Source organism: Pteropus medius, unplaced genomic scaffold (genome assembly GCF_902729225.1).
Source record: "Pteropus medius unplaced genomic scaffold, Ma_sr-lr_union100, whole genome shotgun sequence".
Classification (NCBI taxonomy): Eukaryota; Metazoa; Chordata; class Mammalia; order Chiroptera; family Pteropodidae; genus Pteropus; species Pteropus medius.
This window is the reverse complement of record NW_024349800.1, coordinates 16,146,566-16,167,442: the sequence shown is the minus strand read 5'-3', so window position 1 is coordinate 16,167,442 and position 20,877 is coordinate 16,146,566. Positions and strand designations below refer to the sequence as shown.

The 20,877-nt window shown below is 40.9% G+C and overlaps 1 protein-coding gene across 1 annotated transcript; it reads left to right on the top strand.

Annotated features, from left to right (window-relative positions):
- The first annotated feature begins 2,947 nt into the window (after positions 1–2,947).
- Positions 2,948–4,330, top strand: KCTD12 (potassium channel tetramerization domain containing 12). The gene has a single exon (XM_039886897.1). The coding sequence runs from the start codon at positions 3,098–3,100 to the stop codon at positions 4,073–4,075; it is 978 nt and encodes a 325-aa protein (XP_039742831.1). The 5' UTR covers positions 2,948–3,097; the 3' UTR covers positions 4,076–4,330.
- Positions 4,331–20,877: the final 16,547 nt, after the last annotated feature.

The following is a 20,877-nucleotide window of genomic DNA, read 5'->3' as shown; positions in this document are numbered from 1 at the left end:
ACTTTATGGCTTCTCTTTGGCATATCCGATTTGCTAGCACCAGTGCTTTTGCTGTTTGAGGCCATTATTAAGTAAAATAACGGTTACTTGAACAGAAGCACTGTGATGCTTGCCAGTCCACCTGATAACCGAGATAGATGGCTACTAAGTGATTAACAGGTGGGTAGCAAATCAGAGTGAATACTCTAGACAAAGGGATGATTCATGTTGGGGTGGGATGGAGTGGGAAGGTTCAAGATTTCACCACGCTACTCAGACTTGCAGGCAATTTAAAACATAAATTGTTTATTTCTGGAATTTTCTGTTTAATATTTTCAATCTGAAACCATGGAAAGTGAAACGGCTGATAAGGAGGACTACTATAGTAATAAATCAAACAGACCAAAATCTCTGAACACTTGGAGTTTATATTTTAATGCAGGGAAACAGTAAACAAATAAAACAGAGAAAGAGAAGCTGCTTGGGTTGGGCTGTGCTTTACTAAATAGGGTGACCAAGAGAGGGTCTTATTGCAGAGACCCAAAGAAGGTAATAAGGGAGGCGACTGAACAGGGTAAGAAAGGTCAGAGGGAGAAGGGGAGATTAGTCTTTTAACAAAGGGGACAGGAAGTGCAAAGGCCCTGAAAAAACAGTAGAGGGGGATAATGAGGCTAAAACCAGGCAGCCCCTGGGAGAGTGGTACTGTGGGGCAGTTCCAATCATGCAGTGTTTTGCAGACCACGAAAGGACTTTGGTTTTCACTCTTTCGTCAGATCGGAAGCCACTGAGGAGCACTGAGCAAAGTGACATGATCTGACTTAGGTTATAATATAATCCATCTTTTCATTCTGTTGATAAAAGACAGTAGAGAGCAAAGGTGGAAGCAGTTAGGAGACCAGGGCAATAATCCAGGCAGGAGATGATGGGTGGCTTGGTCCAGGGTGGTAGCAGGGAGGTGGTGAAACATGTTAATAGTCTGGAAGTTTTCTGAAGGCAGAGCTGACAGGAACTGCTGATACAACGAACAAAGTAATGATACAAAAATATGTACCGAAATGTTATGAAGAAGGCTTTTTTTGGATTTATAGAAAGGAAACTGGCTTTGTTAAACCTGTGACACTGAGATAACAAGCAGTAGCACAGCCTCCTAGAAATTCAGCACCGGAACTCGAAACTTTTGTGTCACCTATTATTTATCCCAAAGAACGAACAACAGCAACAACAACAACAACAAAAAGAGCGGTCAAATATATTCAGTATCAAAGTCTGGACCTGCAATTAAGTGAGCTGGTTTAGGGCTTGATCTCCTTTCAGCACACTGACATGAATGAGATAATTGTTCAGCAGACATAAACATTTCAAAGTAAAAATGTCACTTATCTGTGAGGAGACTGTAAAGCTCTTTGGTTAGTTACAAAAAAAGGGTAAACATTATCAGGAACAAAGATCTGGTCTGATTTATCCTTATTGACATCTGTACTTCCAACTGATCTGATAACCGCTCAGACTTCTAACTCTTTGCCTACCTGTTTGCATTCTTCACTACCTGGCAAGGGCAAATAGCAGGTGCACACCAAAAATTCATTGACCTGAGGATTTCTGAGCATCCTTCATTACCGTCCCTCTGTCTTCTTTCTGCAAACTCAGAGATCAGATAATCAGAAATATGACATTTTAGAATGTGTTGCGTGCATTAGGCAGGGCATGCGGAGGGAGCAATCCGGACGCTCTATTCACCGGGAAAGCCAAAGAAGGCTTCCTGGGGGCAGGAGGAGTTCTCTGGACTGATATGTGAGAGGGGAATGCGACTGCGGAGGAAGCGGGACTAGATGCGACCTAGAAGAGGGCCTTCAAATGTACAGAGGCGCTGGGACTAGAAAGAACCTGGAAAGCACTGAACGAAATGAGTGGTGCACGGCACAGCAGGGGCGCCTGGACCTTCGGGAGAGTAAACATGCAGGGGCTGAGAGGTGGTGTTTGTGAATTACGTTAGATCTGCAAACCCTCGCGTTTCATGGCGCGATTCACCGAGGGCTGAGAGGGACCCGGAGACGGAGCTTTCCCCTCGACCTCACTATACTGCTGCGGCCTGGCCTCGAAGGCGCAGCGGGAGGAGGCCGCACAGGCCCCGCTGGGGGGAACGCGCCACGAAGTCACCCTTTACCTCGCCCAAGTCCTCTCACTGCCATTTCAACTTATTTTCTCCAATTTTGAGGTCTCTCAACCAATACGTTTCCCTCGTTACCCAGAAAGTTAAACTATCAGAAAGCGTCCTACGGCAGGATACCGAGGTTAGCTTTTTGTTTCTATGGTTTTTCATCAATGCGAACAAAGTGCCTGATTCAGGGCTGGGGCGGCCCATCGTCTCTCCAGATGTTTTGTGTCACTCGAGAACGTTCAGCAACATTAAGACCGACTAGGGCAGTGCTTCGTCTCGTGTTTAAAGCGGCCAGTTCCGGAAACCGCCGGTGCCGGAGGCGGCCACCCACTTCCAAATCTGGGCGCGGGGAGCCGAAAAGTTTACGGTTCTCCGTCAAGAGTACCCAGGCGCTGGGTGGGGTTAGACGGGGAAGGGGGTGCACTGACTACGCCTACGGAGAAGGCTCATCTTCCGAAGCCGCCTGTGCCACGCTCTGTCCGCTTTAGAAGAGGAGGAAAGTTGGGCAGCGGTGGGAAGGGGCTGGAGGGCGGGACGAGGAGGAACGAGGCCGAGTAGTCGGGTCGTCCCGGGCGCGCGCGAGCCTGGGTGGAGCCAGCAGCGGGGCGCGGCGTCAGCGTTTAAGATGCAAATCGATTCTCCGCTCCACCATCCCCCTCCCGCCCCGGGAGCGAGGCTCCGCCGCTCCGCTGCCGCCCACGCCTCCTGCGCACCGCGCAGAGCGGGCGGCTCTACTTAAGACGCGCGCTGGCCGCGACCCAGCACTCGCCTGGAGCGCGCGGGCGAGGCGGGAGGAGCGCTTCGGGACTCCGGAGGGCGCACGGCTGCGCGCTCGCACCGCTCGGCTCTTGGCTGCGGCGGTCGCGGAGCAGGGCTGAGCGAGCGTCCGGAAAAGGCGGCTGCAGCCCCTGCGCGCGGCTCCACTCTCTGCCACTACCCCAGCCCGGCCACTTCTCGGCCATGGCTCTGGCGGACAGCACCCGCGGGTTACCCAACGGGGGCGGCGGAGGCGGCAGCGGTTCTTCGTCGTCCTCGGTGGAGCCGCCGCTCTTCCCAGATATCGTGGAGCTGAACGTGGGGGGCCAGGTGTATGTGACCCGGCGCTGCACTGTGGTGTCGGTGCCCGACTCGCTTCTCTGGCGCATGTTCACGCAGCAGCAGCCGCAGGAGCTGGCCCGGGACAGCAAAGGCCGCTTCTTTCTGGACCGAGACGGCTTCCTCTTCCGCTACATCCTGGATTACCTGCGGGACTTGCAGCTCGTGCTGCCCGACTACTTCCCTGAGCGCAGCCGGCTGCAGCGCGAGGCCGAGTACTTCGAGCTGCCAGAGCTCGTGCGCCGCCTCGGGGCGCCCCAGCAGCCTGGCCCCGGGCCGCCGCCGCACGCGCGGCGCGGTGTGCAAAAGGAGGGCTCGCTAGGCGACGAGCTGCTGTCGCTCGGCTACACGGATCCCGAGCAGCAGGAGGGCGCCTCGGCCGGGGCGCCGTCGCCCACGCTGGAGCTGGCGAGCCGCAGCCCGTCCGGGGGCGCGGCGGGCCCGCTGCTCACGCCGTCCCAGTCGCTGGACGGCAGCCGGCGCTCGGGCTACATCACCATCGGCTACCGCGGGTCCTACACTATTGGGCGGGACGCGCAGGCGGACGCCAAGTTCCGGCGAGTGGCGCGCATCACCGTGTGCGGCAAGACGTCGCTGGCCAAGGAGGTTTTCGGGGATACCCTGAACGAGAGTCGGGACCCCGACCGGCCTCCGGAGCGCTACACCTCGCGCTATTACCTCAAGTTCAACTTCCTGGAGCAGGCCTTTGACAAGCTGTCGGAATCGGGCTTCCACATGGTAGCGTGCAGTTCCACGGGCACCTGCGCTTTCGCCAGCAGCACCGACCAGAGCGAGGACAAGATCTGGACCAGCTACACCGAGTACGTCTTCTGCAGGGAGTGAGGCCCCCAGGCTCCCTCGCGAGCTCACCCATTCCCCCTCCTCTCTTCCCCGGAGGAGGATAATAGATCTTCCCTCCCCACCCTTGTTCTCCCGTTCCTCTTTTCCCTTCCTCCAGTAGTTGGGCTAGATCCCTTTGTCCCCCACTTCAGAACCTGGAGCCACAAATCCTCTTGGCTTCTTTGTCGTATTTGGTCCTCACTATAACCGAGAGAGCCCAGATGTACCCTCCACCCATGTTTCCCCTGTTCCTTGCCTGCCCCCAATTGCTTGCTTCAGTCTGATCTAGAGGGGCAGTGTGGCCACAAAGTCACCAAGTACCTGGGAAGGATCGAATTGTTGAGAACCTGATCGGACCTTGTCCAGTGTGTAGAAGATTCCTTGAAATCTTCTCAAGCCCTTATGACTCACTCGAGTTTAAGAAATCAGAATTGATAACACTGCCTGAGAATAGTGTTTTAAAAGGTCATTACAGTCTTTTAGCTTTCTTTAAAGGTAGAGTTTTAAAAGGCTGGTTGGAAGACTCTGGACCTGGAATTAGGATCCCATGGAGGCAGTTCAGTGACTTCAATAAAGTTTCAAGAAGTTACAGGTAGAAGTAGGAGAAGAATCTAGTGCTGGCACAACGAAGAATTGTATCTTCTCCACGTCGAAATAAAGGTCTTCACCTGTGGCTGAAACTTGTAGAAAGTTACCCTCTAGCCTGAGGAGGCACCCTTTTTCCTCAGCTCACTGTCAGAAGCCCTTGGGTTGGACTGGTTGACATCACAGCCATTATTGGCACGAGGGAGAAAGAGCACTGCCTCTGACAAGGGCAAGACAGCCCAGATCACCAAGCACTGCGGGGAAGTCACCCGACAGTGTCTGAATGGAGCTGGGTAGTAATGCACGTTGTCGTGGGCATTAGCAAAGCCCAAGTATGAATGGCACTGAATGGCAGTAGGACCTTAGCTCTTAAGACTTGGGGTAGGGGGGTGGGGAGGGAGGAAGGAAGGCAGGAGGGGTGGGAAGGGAGGAACAGACCTAATCATTTATGATTTGAAAGTTGGGAAGTTTGTACCATCCACTTGAGTACATGCACATAAAAGAAAAATAGTACATAAGAACATGCAAAGGATTTTATAAAGATTATAACATTTATTCTTAACTGGCAGTTTATTGAACTGTTTTGAGTCCTAAACTTAGAAGTTGCTGATACTTATATAACCTAACCAAAGAGTTACCCAGTAGGGTTTTTTTTTAGTTTTTGAACTTTATTTTCTTGTTGATTATAAATCCTGAGTTAAAAATCTATTTACTTGAGCAAAATATGTTTGATTTTGGTTACTTAGACTTAAATTCTTTTATTAAAAATCCTTATTTTCTCCAAGCCCAGTCAATGTCGACTTCTGGGCAAACCTGAAAACCAGAAAATGCCACTTCTTTCATGCAGATTATTTAAAGTTAAGGTGGAATCGTTTTGATTGATAGGGCTGCAGAGAAATAGAAGCACCAAGGGCTGCCCATCTGTAGATAGCTGTAAAATGGAATATTTTAAAAATGAAGACAAGTGCTTAAAAGTGAGCTGAGCAATAAAACGGTGTTTTAGGTAAATGCAACAGAAACAGGAGACCTGGTTGCCTTATACCTTTTCTCTAACATGGAAAAAATTCCCATTGCATATCCTATCTACATCATAAATGAAGGGAAATGAATTCTTTCATGCTGTGAGGCTCCTCTGAATATTCTATGATGACGGAGAAGCCTTTCTTTTATTTCAGCATCTTTCTCTGGAGTATGTTTTTAAAGATTTTGTAAGAGTCAGTTTTCAGTGTTTAAATTAGCGCTATTTTTCCTTTTTAAAAATGAATCTTGTACTGTATCTTATTGTGTCCATAACAGATGTTAAGAATCGGAACAGTTTTCTTCTTAGACTCATGTGATCCAATCTGTATATACCATATATAAACATTTTACATGAATCATTTAGTTTTTTAATTCATTTACTAATGCTATAAAATTTCCTATATTTGCCCCCAGTAACTTGCATCGGATGTTGTATATACTAAAGCAACATGTTTTGATGAGTTTCTTATATCCTTGTCTATGGGGAAATTGGGTTAGGAAAAAATACATAATTACAAAACTGAGTTTGCGCCATACTTTTTTGCTTGGATATTAGTTGTATACGAATAATGTTTATTAACTGTCTACCTAAATGAAGGTACCTGTATTTTTAATCCACTAACTCTTTTTTAAGTTGGGAAAGAGAAAGATTTGAGATCTTTTATTGTTGCATTTTTAGAAAAGCTAAGCTAGCTTTATATATAAATACTAATTGTAAGGGAAGTGGAAACAGAAATCCAGGAAGTGGTGTTTGCTTTAATGTTGAGTGTGTTCTCAGACGAGGTAATGCATCAGAGTTTACTTCTGTTTCAAACCTGAAATGATTTAGGAATGTCACTCACTGGCCAAAAGAGAGTGTCACAGAAACTTTTCCACCCATATGGTATTCTGTTAGATTGCTCAACAAAAATCACATAATTGAGAACATCTTAGAGGAACAGATCAAAACCACTGACATATGGCAGGACTCCGAGGTTCTGATTTTCCTTGTTAAATCTACACAACTCCAGGAGTCATGGGAAACTGCTGAAGTTTAATCTCTGCCTCTTAAGTCATAAATTTTATCTTATAAAACTTTGAGTTGAACTATTCCACTGCCTTGTGCATACACATTTTATTCCCCTGCATATCCTTGCCACCTTGCAGCGTCCCCCTTACCCCTTTCGTTATCTGAAAGACTGGGAACTTACTGGTTAGAGACAGTAAGCCAACTTCTTCTTCTAGGGATGACTCTGTCCCTATAAAGTTGGAAGCGAGTACCTGAAAACATTCTACCTTTTGCCCAAAGTAAAGACTGTGTGGGAAACATTCTGCATTGAGGGGAGAGTATAACTGAAGTAAGATGACTTGGCATGGGCACTTTTGGGTCCCTTCCGTTTCATGTGCTTTGGGCCACAGCAGTCCTAAACTTAGAAGTTGCTGATACTTACATACTTGTCTACGAAGTGGGCTGGAGTGTTTGTTGGTCGTCAGCTGTGCGCTTGGTTGGGATATTGAGGGTCCATTTGAATAAACCCTGTAGGGATACTGTTCAAATTACCTGGGAGAATGTCATAAATTATTCAGATCATTATGAGTGCATTAACCTGACTCAGTGTAGCACATATTTACATATGTAATGGCTTTGATTACCATTTAATTCATAAATACAACTGAGTGACATTAGATTTTAATAGCAAATTTAACTTAAAGTATACTTGTTAATTGGTTAAAAAAACAGGTACCATGTTCCGTGCTTTTGCACCAAGTGTTTGACAAGTTGTCTATTTTTTAAATACATGTAGAATATGAATCATATTCATTCTAATTTTTCAAATTATATGTTGTGGAAAATATTCCTTAAAGGCGTGTGACTTAAAAGTTTTTTTCTCCTTTAATACTGTTTTTATCTTGTATTTTTATTTGGCGTTTTGCATCGATAGCAAACGGATAATTTGTAATACTAGCCCAAATTATGTCCTCTTTTAAACCAGATATATATATCTGGGACCTGTTGCTTCTTTGAGGAAATGTGTAATCTGTGAATTCTCAGACAAAATGGGCAACTGGCAATGCTCATAACTTTCAGTTTTTATTGGCATTTTCTATGGAATGTTATTATTACATTGAAGCCATATAAGATGAAGCTTTGATAACTTCTTACTTTTTAAATTATGGTACATTCTAATCTAATATTCAAACATTTTTGTACTCCGCATGAAAAATGCTAAATCACGGTGCAGGCATTTAGAAAATATTGACTGGAGGGGTTGAATTCCTTAAGAATTTCTGTTTTAGTCTAACAATAAGTACTTTTCTCAGTTGACTTAAATTTCTAAAGTAGTAAACTGAATATTTTTATTCTAAACCTATCAGTAAATCCTTTGGATTTTTTGTTTTTTGTTTTTTTTTTTCTTACTATAACTGATTTAAAAACTGAATTAGTTTTCTTAGATGACCTAATATGTTTTTTGAGAAATAAATAAAATACTCTTGTGTTTCCAGTGGCTATAGTACCTGATAACAGATTCCTAGAGCCAGAAACAAGTTACGTTGAAGTTAACTTTTCTTTGTCACAAGTTTGGTAATAAAAATCTAAGTGTTAATGTTTGAAGATTTAGATTTTCTACTGGGGCCCTTGAAACTTTGAAGAAATTAAAACTTTGAAGAAATTAAACCAGAATATCTACATTAAGAGTATAATCTTGTGTGGTAGGAAGATGGACTAGTTGACCAAGAATTCTTGTCACCTTATACATTGTGTGATTTTTTTTCCCAAGTCAAATATTAAAAAAAAATTTCAATGTGTTTTGAGGTATGCAAACATTAATTGTAATGTAAACTATTATACGACTGTTTTTGTGACTTTATAGGCAGGTAAATTTTGCTATTAACTATTAAATACAGATGACAATTCATCTATGACCATGCAAACAGCATTAGTGATATTTAATGATAAAAAATTAAAACATCCAACATGGATATTAATTTTAAAGATGTAAATTACGTTATTTAAAAATTGCCAGACATCTGAAAAACTCTTATTTGCTAAACAATGTAAGATTCCCACAGCTATCTGGAATTATGAAATTACTGAAAATGTCTTACATATCATTGGGCCATTTTCTCAAAATAGAAAGGAAAGGAGAAAATTAATTATATGATTATCAGGCTTTTCTAATGAAACAGAAAGGCAAGAAAAATAAATCCTTCAAAAAAGGCGCTGATAAAGTCTTTTCAAGCATACCCAAACTCTAAATGACAATTTCTTCAACCACCTAAATACTCTTATAGAGATTTTTGTTCTCCTGTTCACGACCAGTTGTATAACAGAAATACTCTATACTGTTTTCCTCCCAGTGTGTGAAGTAATGAAACATTGATTATGTGACTTGTTATGTATTCTATTAAACACTAAAGAATAAAACATTCACTCCTTTCATTATTCCTCTTGGTTCCTGGGTATGGATTGGCTTGAACCCTGGTCTGATTTCATTTAAAGAGTTCTCTGAATACTGAGAATGCTTCCCAAATTGTAGGGCTAATGATGAACATTATGCCATCAGAAGATCTCACTGTGTAATTGGCCAGCTGGGCCAGCAGCGAACAGGCTGTTTCCTCAGTTTATTGTCAAGAGTGCCTGTCGTCAAGGTGGTTTGGTACTCAGTGTGGAGAAAAAGTTTTCCACCTTTTCTCTGACGTCAGTCTTTGCAGCATATGCAAGTTATTTGGAACATGGGGCATGTAGGTAGAGATGACCTCTTAAAGTTTGTTGGGAAAAGGAAAAAGAAGCCGTAGATAGGCCTTAATTAAAAGTACAATTCGTGAAGGTAAAATTCTGAAGAATGTTGAGGGAGGATCTGCATTGTGCTCATAGGGGCTTTTTCGTGAATCATCTCCAGTCTTTGATGTCGCTCCTCTTGAAAGAAAGCATAGTGCGGCCCACACACAAACCGCGGAAGCTGGAGCCGGGCATCACCAGCTTGGGTCTGCTGGGTTATGGCGCAGGAAGCCGTGAGTCGGGAGAGCGAGTGAGCCAGGTTTCGCCCTTCCTCTTTGCTTTTGCCTGTACTTCCTCTAGCTAGCTTTTGTTTTAAAACTGTGTGTGTACGAGTATAAATATAGACACATACACAAATTTTTGAAAAGTTTATGGTGAAAATTTTAAGCAATACAAGAGTGTATGTAATAAAAGGTAAACTTCCTCCTCCAGAAACCCCTTGTTTTTTCCAGGGGTAATTAATCATCGGTGTATCTTTACAGAACTTTTTATAATATATATATATATGTATATGTGTGTGTGTGTGTGTGTGTGTGTGTAAAGGCCACAAGGCGTGTGTGTGTGTGTGTATTCCTCACCTTTTTTCTATTCAGAAGGAATTATTCCCATTCTGTGCCTTGCTTGCTTCTTTTAACCACATCCTGGAGCTCTTGGAAAGCATGCGATGGGGCTCAGGCAGACTTTCAGAACATGCGTTTTGGAATGTGGATTATTTTGAGCTGAAGACAATCAAGGCCCAGCAGACTTAAGAAGAGCTTTTTACCTCTCCTTTAACTGCCTAAAGGAATTTAGATAGGAGGGTCTGTACCAGGAAGAAAGCTATTAGCAGGGATAACTTTTTTCCTCTTGTTAAATCTGCCTTATGTCAATTTATATTAGACCAACCAAAAAACTTAGAAGAGAAGAAGGCAATAGTTTTTCCTCCCTTACACATTCATGAACATGAAGCAATGGTCTTCATTTTCTTTGATGGCTATATGATGTTCTGCATGATATGCCATTGTCTAGATATGCTTCATTTATCTTACCAGTTCTTTCTTGATGAGCATTTAAATTTCCGGGGTTTTTTTTTTGTTTCTATTCTAAAGACTGTTGTATATTAATATCTTTTTACATATATGCAAATATGTCAGTCTTTTTTGCATGAAGTGATGCTAAGAGAGAAATCACCTGGAGGTACTTTTTTCTTCCTCAGGGTTTATGGAAATAATAGGATTCATGTGCAGCTCTCAAGGGAATGGGGATGATGGTGGTATGAAATAACTCTGGAATCATTTTAGGTATGCAAGTGCGAAGTTTTATGTAGTTTAATATTGAGGACAATCTTTTTTTCCCTTTGTCTAAAGGTCCTCCTTCCATTTTTATTCTCTCTCTCTTTTTTTTTTTACATTAATTATGGCTAACATTTGGTTTTTAGGAATACAGTATATAAAGAGGGGCAATAATATATCTCATACTTCCTAATGAGGTACCTCTTGGAGAGTTAGAAAGAGACAAGAAGCTATAGAATAAATATGAGACACTTTTATGAAATATCAGACTAATTGAGATGTGTAAATATGAGATGGGGAATTACGGTCATGCACCCCTGTATGATACGTTCTGCAGAATGTATCCTTAGGTGATTTTATCATTGTGCGAGCATCACAGAGTACACAAACCTAGATGATACAGCCTACGACACACCTTGGCTGTATGGTATTGCATATTGCTCTTAGGCTACAAACCTGTATAGCATATTACTGCACTGAATACTGTAGGCAATTGTAACAATGGTATTTGTGTTTCTAAACATATCAAAACAGAAAAGTTACAGTAAACATGCAGTATAAAAGATAACAAATGGTACCATGAACTGAGCTTGCAGGACTGTCAGTTGCTGTGGGCGAGTGAGTGTGAAGGCTGAGGACACTACTGTAGACTTTATCAACACTGTACACTTAGGCTATGCTAAATTTATAAAACAACAGATTAAATCAAGCACAAGAGAAATGATGCAATCAAGAGATGTGGTTGAAATTGAGAGGTGTATGAGGCTGCTGCCGGCGGCGTAACACGGCTTGCTGTTTTACAGCAAACTTATTTTTGTAAAGTAGGAAGAGTACACTCTAAGAATAAAAATTTAGTGTAGTAAATGCATAAACCAGTAACAGTTGTTTATTGTTATTATCAAGTATTAGGTACCGTACATAATCGTACGTGCCATACTTTAAATGATGGGCAGCGCGGGAGGTTTGTTTATACCAGCATTAGCACAACACACGTGAGCAACGCATTGCTTTACGACTTTACGACATTACTGCAGCTCCGGCATCACTGGGCAATGGGAATGTTTCAGCTCCATTACGATCTTATGGGACCACCGGTCACATGCATGCGGTCCACTCATCATTGACAGAAGTGTCCTCATGTGGCACGTGACTTTGTAAGGCATTTAACTGGTAAGTGATTTACAAAGATCAGTTTCATTTTATGGAAAGAATGATAAATTTACATAAATTTAAAAGACAAAACTTTAAACATTAAAGATATTTTGAATTTATAGAATCCCAGGGGTGAGTTGGACGTCTGCCTTTAAGAACTTGGTGGTGGTGATAGGTTGAGCACTTCTGTAATATGCTGGGCTTGCTTTTTGATGGATAGTTTAGGGGAAATGTGAGTCTCCTAAGTTCTCTGCTTTACTATGCTCACATAAGTTTCAAGGTTGATGCCTTTTTGGAGCTGGAATGTACCTGTTTTCCACTCACAGATTTCCTAATAGTGACCTACGGGGCTAAGTAGAAAGGAAGTGTTGAGGCCAATTTAGGCCATTGACTCTTAACCTGGCTGCTGCAACTTTCCCCCATGTATAGCCATTCAGTATTTATGCATTCATTCAAAATCTCTTGAGTACCTACTGGGTGCCAAACTGTGGCAATTAGATAGGGACCCAGACAAGAATTAAGTGCTGCATTAAGGGAGAAATGAGAAAATAACTTGGTAGTGCCATGTTAAGATAATCTGAGTAATTGTAGGAGTAAGTCATGTCTAGGCTTGCTAGGGGAGGAGACGGCAGAACTGAGACATAAAGGTGAAGAAGAGGAAGGGGCGGGCCCTTCTAAGCACAGACCGACTTAGTGAGGAAAGACCAGAGACAGCAAGAACCAGAACCTCATTGGAAAACAGCACCCCCCAAACCAAACAAACAAAAAGCCAAAGAAGCAGTGAGAGTCAGATCAGGGTGAGCCTCATATACCATGTTAAAAGATTTGGACATTAATGTTTAGCGTTAACTGAGGAATTTTAAACAAGATGTGAAATAATCAGAGTTCCAGTTTGCAAAGACAACTTGGGGCTCTGAGAGGGATGCATTTGACAGGCAGAAGGAGTTAGAAGCCAGCTGGGCAGCTGTGTGTGGGGTAAGATTTATGCACCTTAAGCCACATGCAGAATACCTGGCTGCATGGTCGGGTGAGGTTTCGTTCCCCCTTCTTCTTTCAAATCTCTCAGGCCATGCAGTTTCACATAAAACTTGTTTGCAGTAATATTGGGAGCACCATGCTTGAGTGAGGAACTCCTTCTTTCTGTTAATCCCTAGATTCATATTATCCTCAAGAGATGAATTATGGTCTTTAGAGAGACCTAATCAATTATTTATTTAGTAGGTTCTTTATGGAACATCTGTTATAATGCATTAAAAATCCTGAAATACCAACTTATACTTCAGCTTCCGACAGTCATTGTTTGAGCCCTTAATACATTTGAGACATCCTTTCAGGTACGTTTCCTTTACCTGAGCAATAATAGAGAGCAAAATGGTGAACTGGCCAGTTAAAGGGCTTTTACTTCTGGTACAACCAGATAGCACAGAAAACAGCATTGTTGGGCCTTATACAGTTGGCATGTTTAGAGTTTTATGACCACTACCTCCCCCTCCACCCTCATTTAAAAAGTACATCTAATAACTACTAAGAATGATTTCCCTTTGTTTTCAAACTGAAAAAGATGAAACCAGCAATGACAGATTCTACAATTAGTTTTTGAACTTCTTTTGGGTATAATAGTAACTGACATTTCCCAAGTTTTTTACAAATTAATTCATTATCTTTCTCCATTCTAATTTTTTTCTGGGTGAGTGATGGTAAGGATCCAAGGTAAGAGTAAGTCCTAATTTTTGTATACAGAAGAAAAGGGCAGCAGAAGTATCTTCTTGTTCAGCCTTTATCTTTCTTCCTTGGAAAGTATTGAATAAAAATTACCAACTAGAATGAGAGGAACATGAAGGAAATAAAACGAGTAATTTACACTCCTTGGTGACTTGAGCTGTTTGCTTCTACTTTACAAGGTGGTCTTAATTTTCACTCATCCTTGACATCTATTTGCCCATTCATAGGTGGAGAAAGAAGTGCTTATTTCTTTATATTTGCCTCAGAGCTTAATACAGTGCCTAGCAAATAATAATCATCAATAGAAGCTTATCGAATAAATGAATGATGCTTATGTTAATTCATTTTTTATGTATTAGGGATAAAAAGAACTTAAAATTTGTCCTTTACTTTTTATAATACTATCAAGAATCTACAATCCTTCTTTATACATATACATGTTTTTGAGAATATAACTATAGTTTCATAAATAAATACATAAAAACATAAAAATGACTATCCTTTTTTTTTTTCTTTTAACTTGAAAGTCATAGAGATTATGATGAGACCTAAACTGATTTGGATATTTTTTTCTGAATAGTTATTAGGTGACAGTTGCTTCAATGCCCAAAACACTTGACAATGTTTCCATTTTATGATGGAAGTCAAGTTCACTGACAGCCATATTATAGGTTTTTCTCTGGGGCTGTTATTTGTTACAGAAATATTAACTGGAAAATTTCAAGAGGTACCTCTTAAGAGTTGTAGAAAAGAAATTTGACCTCTCTGAAATACTGGAGTATACTGTTCCAAATGTTCTGCTGGTGAGACTTGTGGGTTTTTAAGGTGACAGTTGGAAGGACTTTTAAAAAGTAAATGATCTGTGCAATGATGCTATGACCTTACAATAGCAGTTATGTTGTTTTCTTTCTCTGCTCAGAATCATGTGTTTTCAAAGTATAAGTTCTCTCCCTGAGTTTGTCAGAAACACAGCTGTTAAGTCAAAGCTTTGCCCACTAGGTCTGAGAATGTTACTTTTAAAATGTGAGCAAGAAACAACAACAATGCTATAGACTGAATGTTTGTCCCCCCTCCAACATTCATATGTTTAAATTCTACTCCTCAAGGTAATGGCATTTAGAGGTGGGGCCTTTGGGAGGTGATTAGGTCATAAGGGTAGGACCATCATGATGGAATTAGTACCCTTATGAAAGAGACCCCAGAGAGAGCTCTTGTCTCTTCTGCTATGTGGAAGGAAGAAGAGAGGACAGCCATCCATGAATCAGAGTGGCCTCATTAGACTCCGAATCTGCCAACTCCTTGATCTTGGACTTTCCAACCTACAGAACTGTGAGGAATAAATGTTTGTTGTTTAAGACACTCAATCTATTGGAATTTTTGTTAGAGCAGCCCAAACCAACTATGACAAAGTTTCACAACAGCGAAACTTTATTATGTTGTTGTTATATTTCTCCTCTGTAATGTATAGTCTCCTTTTCCCAGTGTCTTAGACGAATTCTCAGAAAAGTTTTGTTATTGTCATCATATAGTTTAATTTTAGGTTTGAGTCGATTTGAGGATAAATAAGGCAAATCAATACTTTTGCTTTATTTTCTGTATCTAACAGGTGAAAAGAGCCGTTGGGGCTGAAATTTTTGACATTTGTCTCTAACCCACTCTACCTTATAAACCGAGACATAACTGACTTCCCGGTTAAAAGGACAATATTCACTTACAGTTAGTTATAGGAAATTGACCATAAATGATCATTAGTCGAGAAAGAGCAGAGAGAAGGGAGTCACCATCTCTTAGAAGAGGTTGAAGTTAAAACTTCACTGTAGTGAGGAACTTGTGAAACTCATGCCTTTGATTGAGACATGCCTTTTCATTATAAGGAAGCTTTAAAACTAGGGCTAGAATTCTATGGGGACTATTGTTCTCAGTTCTGTGAAGGAAACTGATCTTGGAGATATGTTTAGTGATTTCACCACCATCCACTTCAGTCTTTGTCTCCCAGAAAATGAGAATGCCTGTGGTTCTCATAGGAAAAAAAAAAAAAGTAGAAATGTTTTCCTTAATCGCAAAGTTTTGTGATAGTTGGATAGTATTTTGTTTCAAAGAACTTTCCATAGTGTTTATGAGATATCTAGAGGTAAAATAAACTTTATTAATAAAGATAAGACTAAGAGAAGCTAAAATAAAACTTTACTAATAAAGCCAGAGCTATCGGAGGCTAAAAAGACTTTACTAATAAAGCTTTATGAAACTTCTGTCTTCCTGAGTAGTTAATATTTTGCATCTGTTAAACCAGAGATTGTCTAGTCAAAAAGCTAAAGGCTTTAAAAAAAAAAACTGGATGAGCATGTCTTCATATCCTTTAACCAATGTCCATTATATCTTTTAAAGCAAAATGAAATATATCTGTTAAAAATAACTTTTTAATTTTCTAGATACAAAAACGTACTTGTCTAGTCAACAACCCTGCACTCTGTGTACTATTCAAGGGAACCAGGAACTGCACATGTAAAGTTCCCCTGAGCTGTCGACTGGGCTTTTGGGAAATGAAGGAAAGACAGGGTTAGTTAGGCATTGAATAGTGGGAATGTATGAAGCATAACTACGAAAAGACAAGAACTCTCTTTTTACATTTGAAAGTTGAATTCATAAACCTATGTAAATGCTGACCTTCAATCATTTTGGTAGAGTTTACATTTATTTCAGTAAGAGCTACAGAAAATTAACTTAAAATGATATATAGCAGATTATTAGTAGACAGTAGGGAGGGAATAGCTATTAAAATGTTTTGATGTTGCAGGAGATGATAAAGTTCTAGAGATGGATGGTGGTGATGGCTGCACGACGATCTGAATGCACTTAATGTCACAGAACTGTACAGTTAAAAATGTTTAAAATGGTAAATTGTATGCTATGCATATTTTATCACAATAAAAACTAATACGAGTTTAAGATAACATGAAAAATATAGAAAATTATAAAGAGAACACAAATTCTTATATAAACCTACCAAAAAAAAATGTTGACATTGGAATCACCTCCAATTATAATGAATAACTATGAAAAGTCACCCCTCTGGTTGTGTTATGCCAGTAATGTAATGTTCAAGCAAGTGAGCAATTCTTCATTTGGATGAGTTATGAATCATGCAGTAAAATCGGTCTAATAACTTTTGGTGACCTTTTAATTTCTGAAAATTTGAGAATATGTGTTTATGTCAGTATGTGCTTAAATTTGTATTATGTGAATTTTCTACTTTTGGGCTTCATCCCTCTTCATTACCCCAGATAATTAAGGTTGTTACTCCAACTGAATTGAAATGAAACTCCACCCAATTTGGAATTTCAAAAGGCTTTGCAAGAACATTATAATTCCCCTTCCACAAGTCAGAGGAGGAAATGAGTAATTGTTCAGGAGGGTAAGTGTGTTTAGAGTCAGGAATCAGCTTAGCATTTCTGATATTAAGAAAGGTCCTGATCTATGTGCTCTCTATTAGCACTCTCATTGTCCTATAAATTAATGTTTACAGGGCTTATAGCATAAGGCCAGTATTTATGGGACAAAGGTATGTGATGGAGAAATCACAGTCTATCTGCAATGGGAGGGTTAAGGATGACCAGCAGACATGAGAACCTGTCCTAGCTCTTTTGGGGCTGATGTCATTTGGAGAGCTGAATCAAAGCCGAAGGCTGCCAATGCAGGAGAAGAGGTTGCCTCAGAGTAAAATTGTAAACTTAGATGAAAATTGATACTGGGAAGAATATGTATACCAGATGGCAGAATCAACTCCACTGAATAGTTTGGGAGATTAGGCAAAGAGATAGAACAGTGGTTCTCAATGGAATGGGGTGTGTGGCTATTCTCCCCACTCCCCAGGGATCACTTGGCAATGCCTGGAGACGTTTTTGGTTGTACAAGGTGAGGGAAGGGTACTACTGGCATCTGGTGAGCAGAGACCAGGGATGATGCTATACATCCTATTAATGTACTGGTATAGCCTCCCACAACAAAAAGTTATTTGGCCATACATGGTGGTAATTTTGAAGTCGAGAAGCTCTGTGATGGGAAAGAGAATGCCTAGGCGGGCAAGGGAATAGCTGTCGTGAGGCGTTTGGTCCAAACACGGAGCAAGGTGTTGAATGTTCTGGAGTTCGAAAAGGCAAAGATTATGTGACTCGTCAGATTTGAGATGGGCTCAGGTGAAAGCGAAAGAGGGAAATGGTGGGGGAGGGGTAGGTAGATGCTTGCTAAGGTACTTTTGTCATCGTGGTGGGTGGTCAAGCCAGGGAAAGCCTGGACCTGGAAAAGAACAGACTGAATGTTTTGCCAGATAATGTACCAAGTCTGCAGAAGAGCAAGTACTATAGCTTCAGGCAGCAAAATGATGGTTAAGAGATCCTAGAAAGATGAAAAAAAGTGGGTAAATATGGTGGGCCTGGTAGATGAGTATAGAAGAAATTCTGGGGCCATGAAGGTAAAAAGTAACAGAAGCTAGCAGGTAGGACAGCGGTCCTCAAACCTGTTTATACATTAGAATTACTGAGGGAATTAATAAAAAATACTGATACCTGGGGTCCACCTCAAACCAATTCAGTTCAAGCATTTGGGGGTGGATTCTGGAGTTCAAGTATGTTTACAGACATTTCCCCAGTATTTCCAATGTGCAGCTAGGATTGAGAACTGTTGTCCTAATATGTCAAGAATGTCGAGGAGAACTAAACAGGACAACTAGAAAAAGACTCTGAAATAAGCTACCATCTGAGATTAAGTATTGCTTGTCCTCTGTCCCAGTGTTTTGCTACCTGCCCTTTGTAGGGATGTGTGTGGGCTGTGGCTAAAAGGATCACATGCCAGGCACTTGAGGCTGGGTTTTGCTTGCAGTTTGATGATAAGGAGGCAGAGCAGGCAGACAGAGCCCTACTTCTTACTAGTGACTAATGACTTGGATTTGGATTTAAACCTCCAGAGAATAGTCCACCTGATTGGGCACTTACTGTGAAGGGAGCTTGCAGGTCTAGAGCTTGCTCTGGGCAAGTCAGTGCGCAAATGGTGAGTGAATGTGAAGGCCGAAGACATTGCTATACACTGCAGTAGACTTTATAAAGACTGCATACTCAGGCTATGCTAAACATATGAAACAAGAGATTAAAACAAGCATAAGAGAAAATGATGCAATTAAGACATGATAAACGAGATGTATGAGGCTGGGGTTAGTATAACATGGCATGCTGTTTTATAGCAAAATTTTTTATGAGTTGAAAGAGTATACTCTAATGATAAAAATATAGTATAATAAACACATAAACAAGTTATATGGTCATTTATTATCCTTTTTGTTATGTAGTGTACATAATGATATGTGTTATACTTTTATTTGATTGGCAGGTTTGTTTACACCAGCATCATCACAAACATGTGAGTCTTGCGTTGCTTAACGATGGCTATGACGTCATTAGGTGATAGCAATTTTTCAGCTCTATTATAAACTTAAGGAACCACCGTGGTATATGCAGTCTGTTATTAACCAAAACATTGTTATGTGGTGCATGACTATATACGAATGAAAATGACATAATAAGAGAAGAAACGAAAAAGCCACCAAACTATGGATATCTTGTAGAAAGTGCATAGTTTTCTCCACAAGTAGCTGATATTGTTTTCTCACCTTGGTGAGAAGGATGGTGAACTGGCCAGGAGGGTACCACTCATGGCCTTCTTTCCAGATGGGCATCCCTCATCTGCCTTTTTCAGTTTGGACACATTCCTGAGAAAACACTCCTTTCTAGTGGAAAGTGAATGTGAGCAAAAGCATTCTTTTGTCTGCAGATTCTTGGGACACTTTCAAAGAGCTTGAGTAAGTGACTGGTGGTGAGAATCTGTTTCATTTTCATTTGTCTCTGGCAGGGCCTGGTGGCAATTTAATATTCTTTATGATTATTTTACATGCAACTTCCTTCCTAGCTTATGATTCCTGTCAGGATTGTGTATTAATACCCATTAGTCATTTTTCTTGGGTTGGCCTATAATGCTTCAAAGGAGAGCTGGTGTATTTCAGTAATTTTGCTTACAATTTGATTTGCTTTCTCTAGAATCCCAATTTAGTTTCATCAGCACATTACAACATACAACAGCTGGGCCCCCGGATGGGCTCATTTACATACATTAGCAGCCGAAAGCTAAGCACCAGCGACCCAGAAGATAGCCTGATATTTTCCCAGAGCTTCACCTGACATTTTTTTTGAAATAAACTCTGCCTCCCTATTTGTAACTGTATCAGTGACAGTATCTTGTGAACAATAAAAAAAAAAAAAAAAAAAAAAGCACACTGTTGGTCTCCAGGCAACTTTTAAGTTAAAATGCTTTGATAAAAAAGCCTTGAAAGATAATCAGATAACATGTTCTGTCCCACATCAGTGTCAGGTAAGAATATTGTCCCCTCTCATTATAAATATCTTTATTAGTAGATAAATGGTTGGTCGATGACTGTCTAAAGACAAATAACCCATTAACCAACCAAACATCATCGTGACTGAGACCCTGAGCGTGATTCTCCAAAGAGCTGACATTACCAGTCATGGCATGAGAAGGACACTGTGTGAGGCTTGCGGAAAGCTTGGGTTTCTTTTTATTATTTTCTTTGCTTACATTTAAATTCTTGAACTGTGGTCTTGGTTCATATGTCAGGCTGAGAAATACTCACCCTAATTTCTGGAATCTGTACTTGTGAAAAAAGTATCTTTGCAAAGGTTGATTGAGTTAAGAATTTTGAAATGAGATTAATTTGGCTTATCCTGGACGGCCCTAAATGCCATCACTGATGTCCTTATAAGAGAGAGGCAGTCATCAGTTTATCCTCTGTACCTGTGAATTTGTTTTTGCTCTGTTTGTTTCTTTGTTTCCTTAGATTTCGCATATAAGTGAAATCATATGGTATTTGTCTTTGTCTAACTTATTTCACTGGTGACTGCCAGAGGGGAGGGGGTTTGGGGGGCAAGGTGAAAAAGGTGAAGGGATGAAGAAGTACAAATTAATAGTTACAAAACAGTCACAGGGATGTAGAGTACAGCATAGGGAATATAATCAATAATATTGTAATGGCTATGTATTGTGTTAGTTGGGTGCTAGAGTAATCGAGAAGATCACTTCATAAATTATGTAAACACCTAAGCATTGTGCTGTAGACCTGTAACCAATAAAACTAAAAGAGAGAGAGAGAGAAAGGCAGAGAGAGATTTGAATACAGACAGTTGGGGATAAGGCCATGTGACCACACAGACAGAGGTTGGAGTGAGGTGGCCATA

Excerpts from the sequence above, each read along its gene's own strand:
- KCTD12 (XM_039886897.1), top strand. The coding sequence starts at position 3,098 with ATGGCTCTGGCGGACAGCACCCGCGGGTTACCCAACGGGGGCGGCGGA.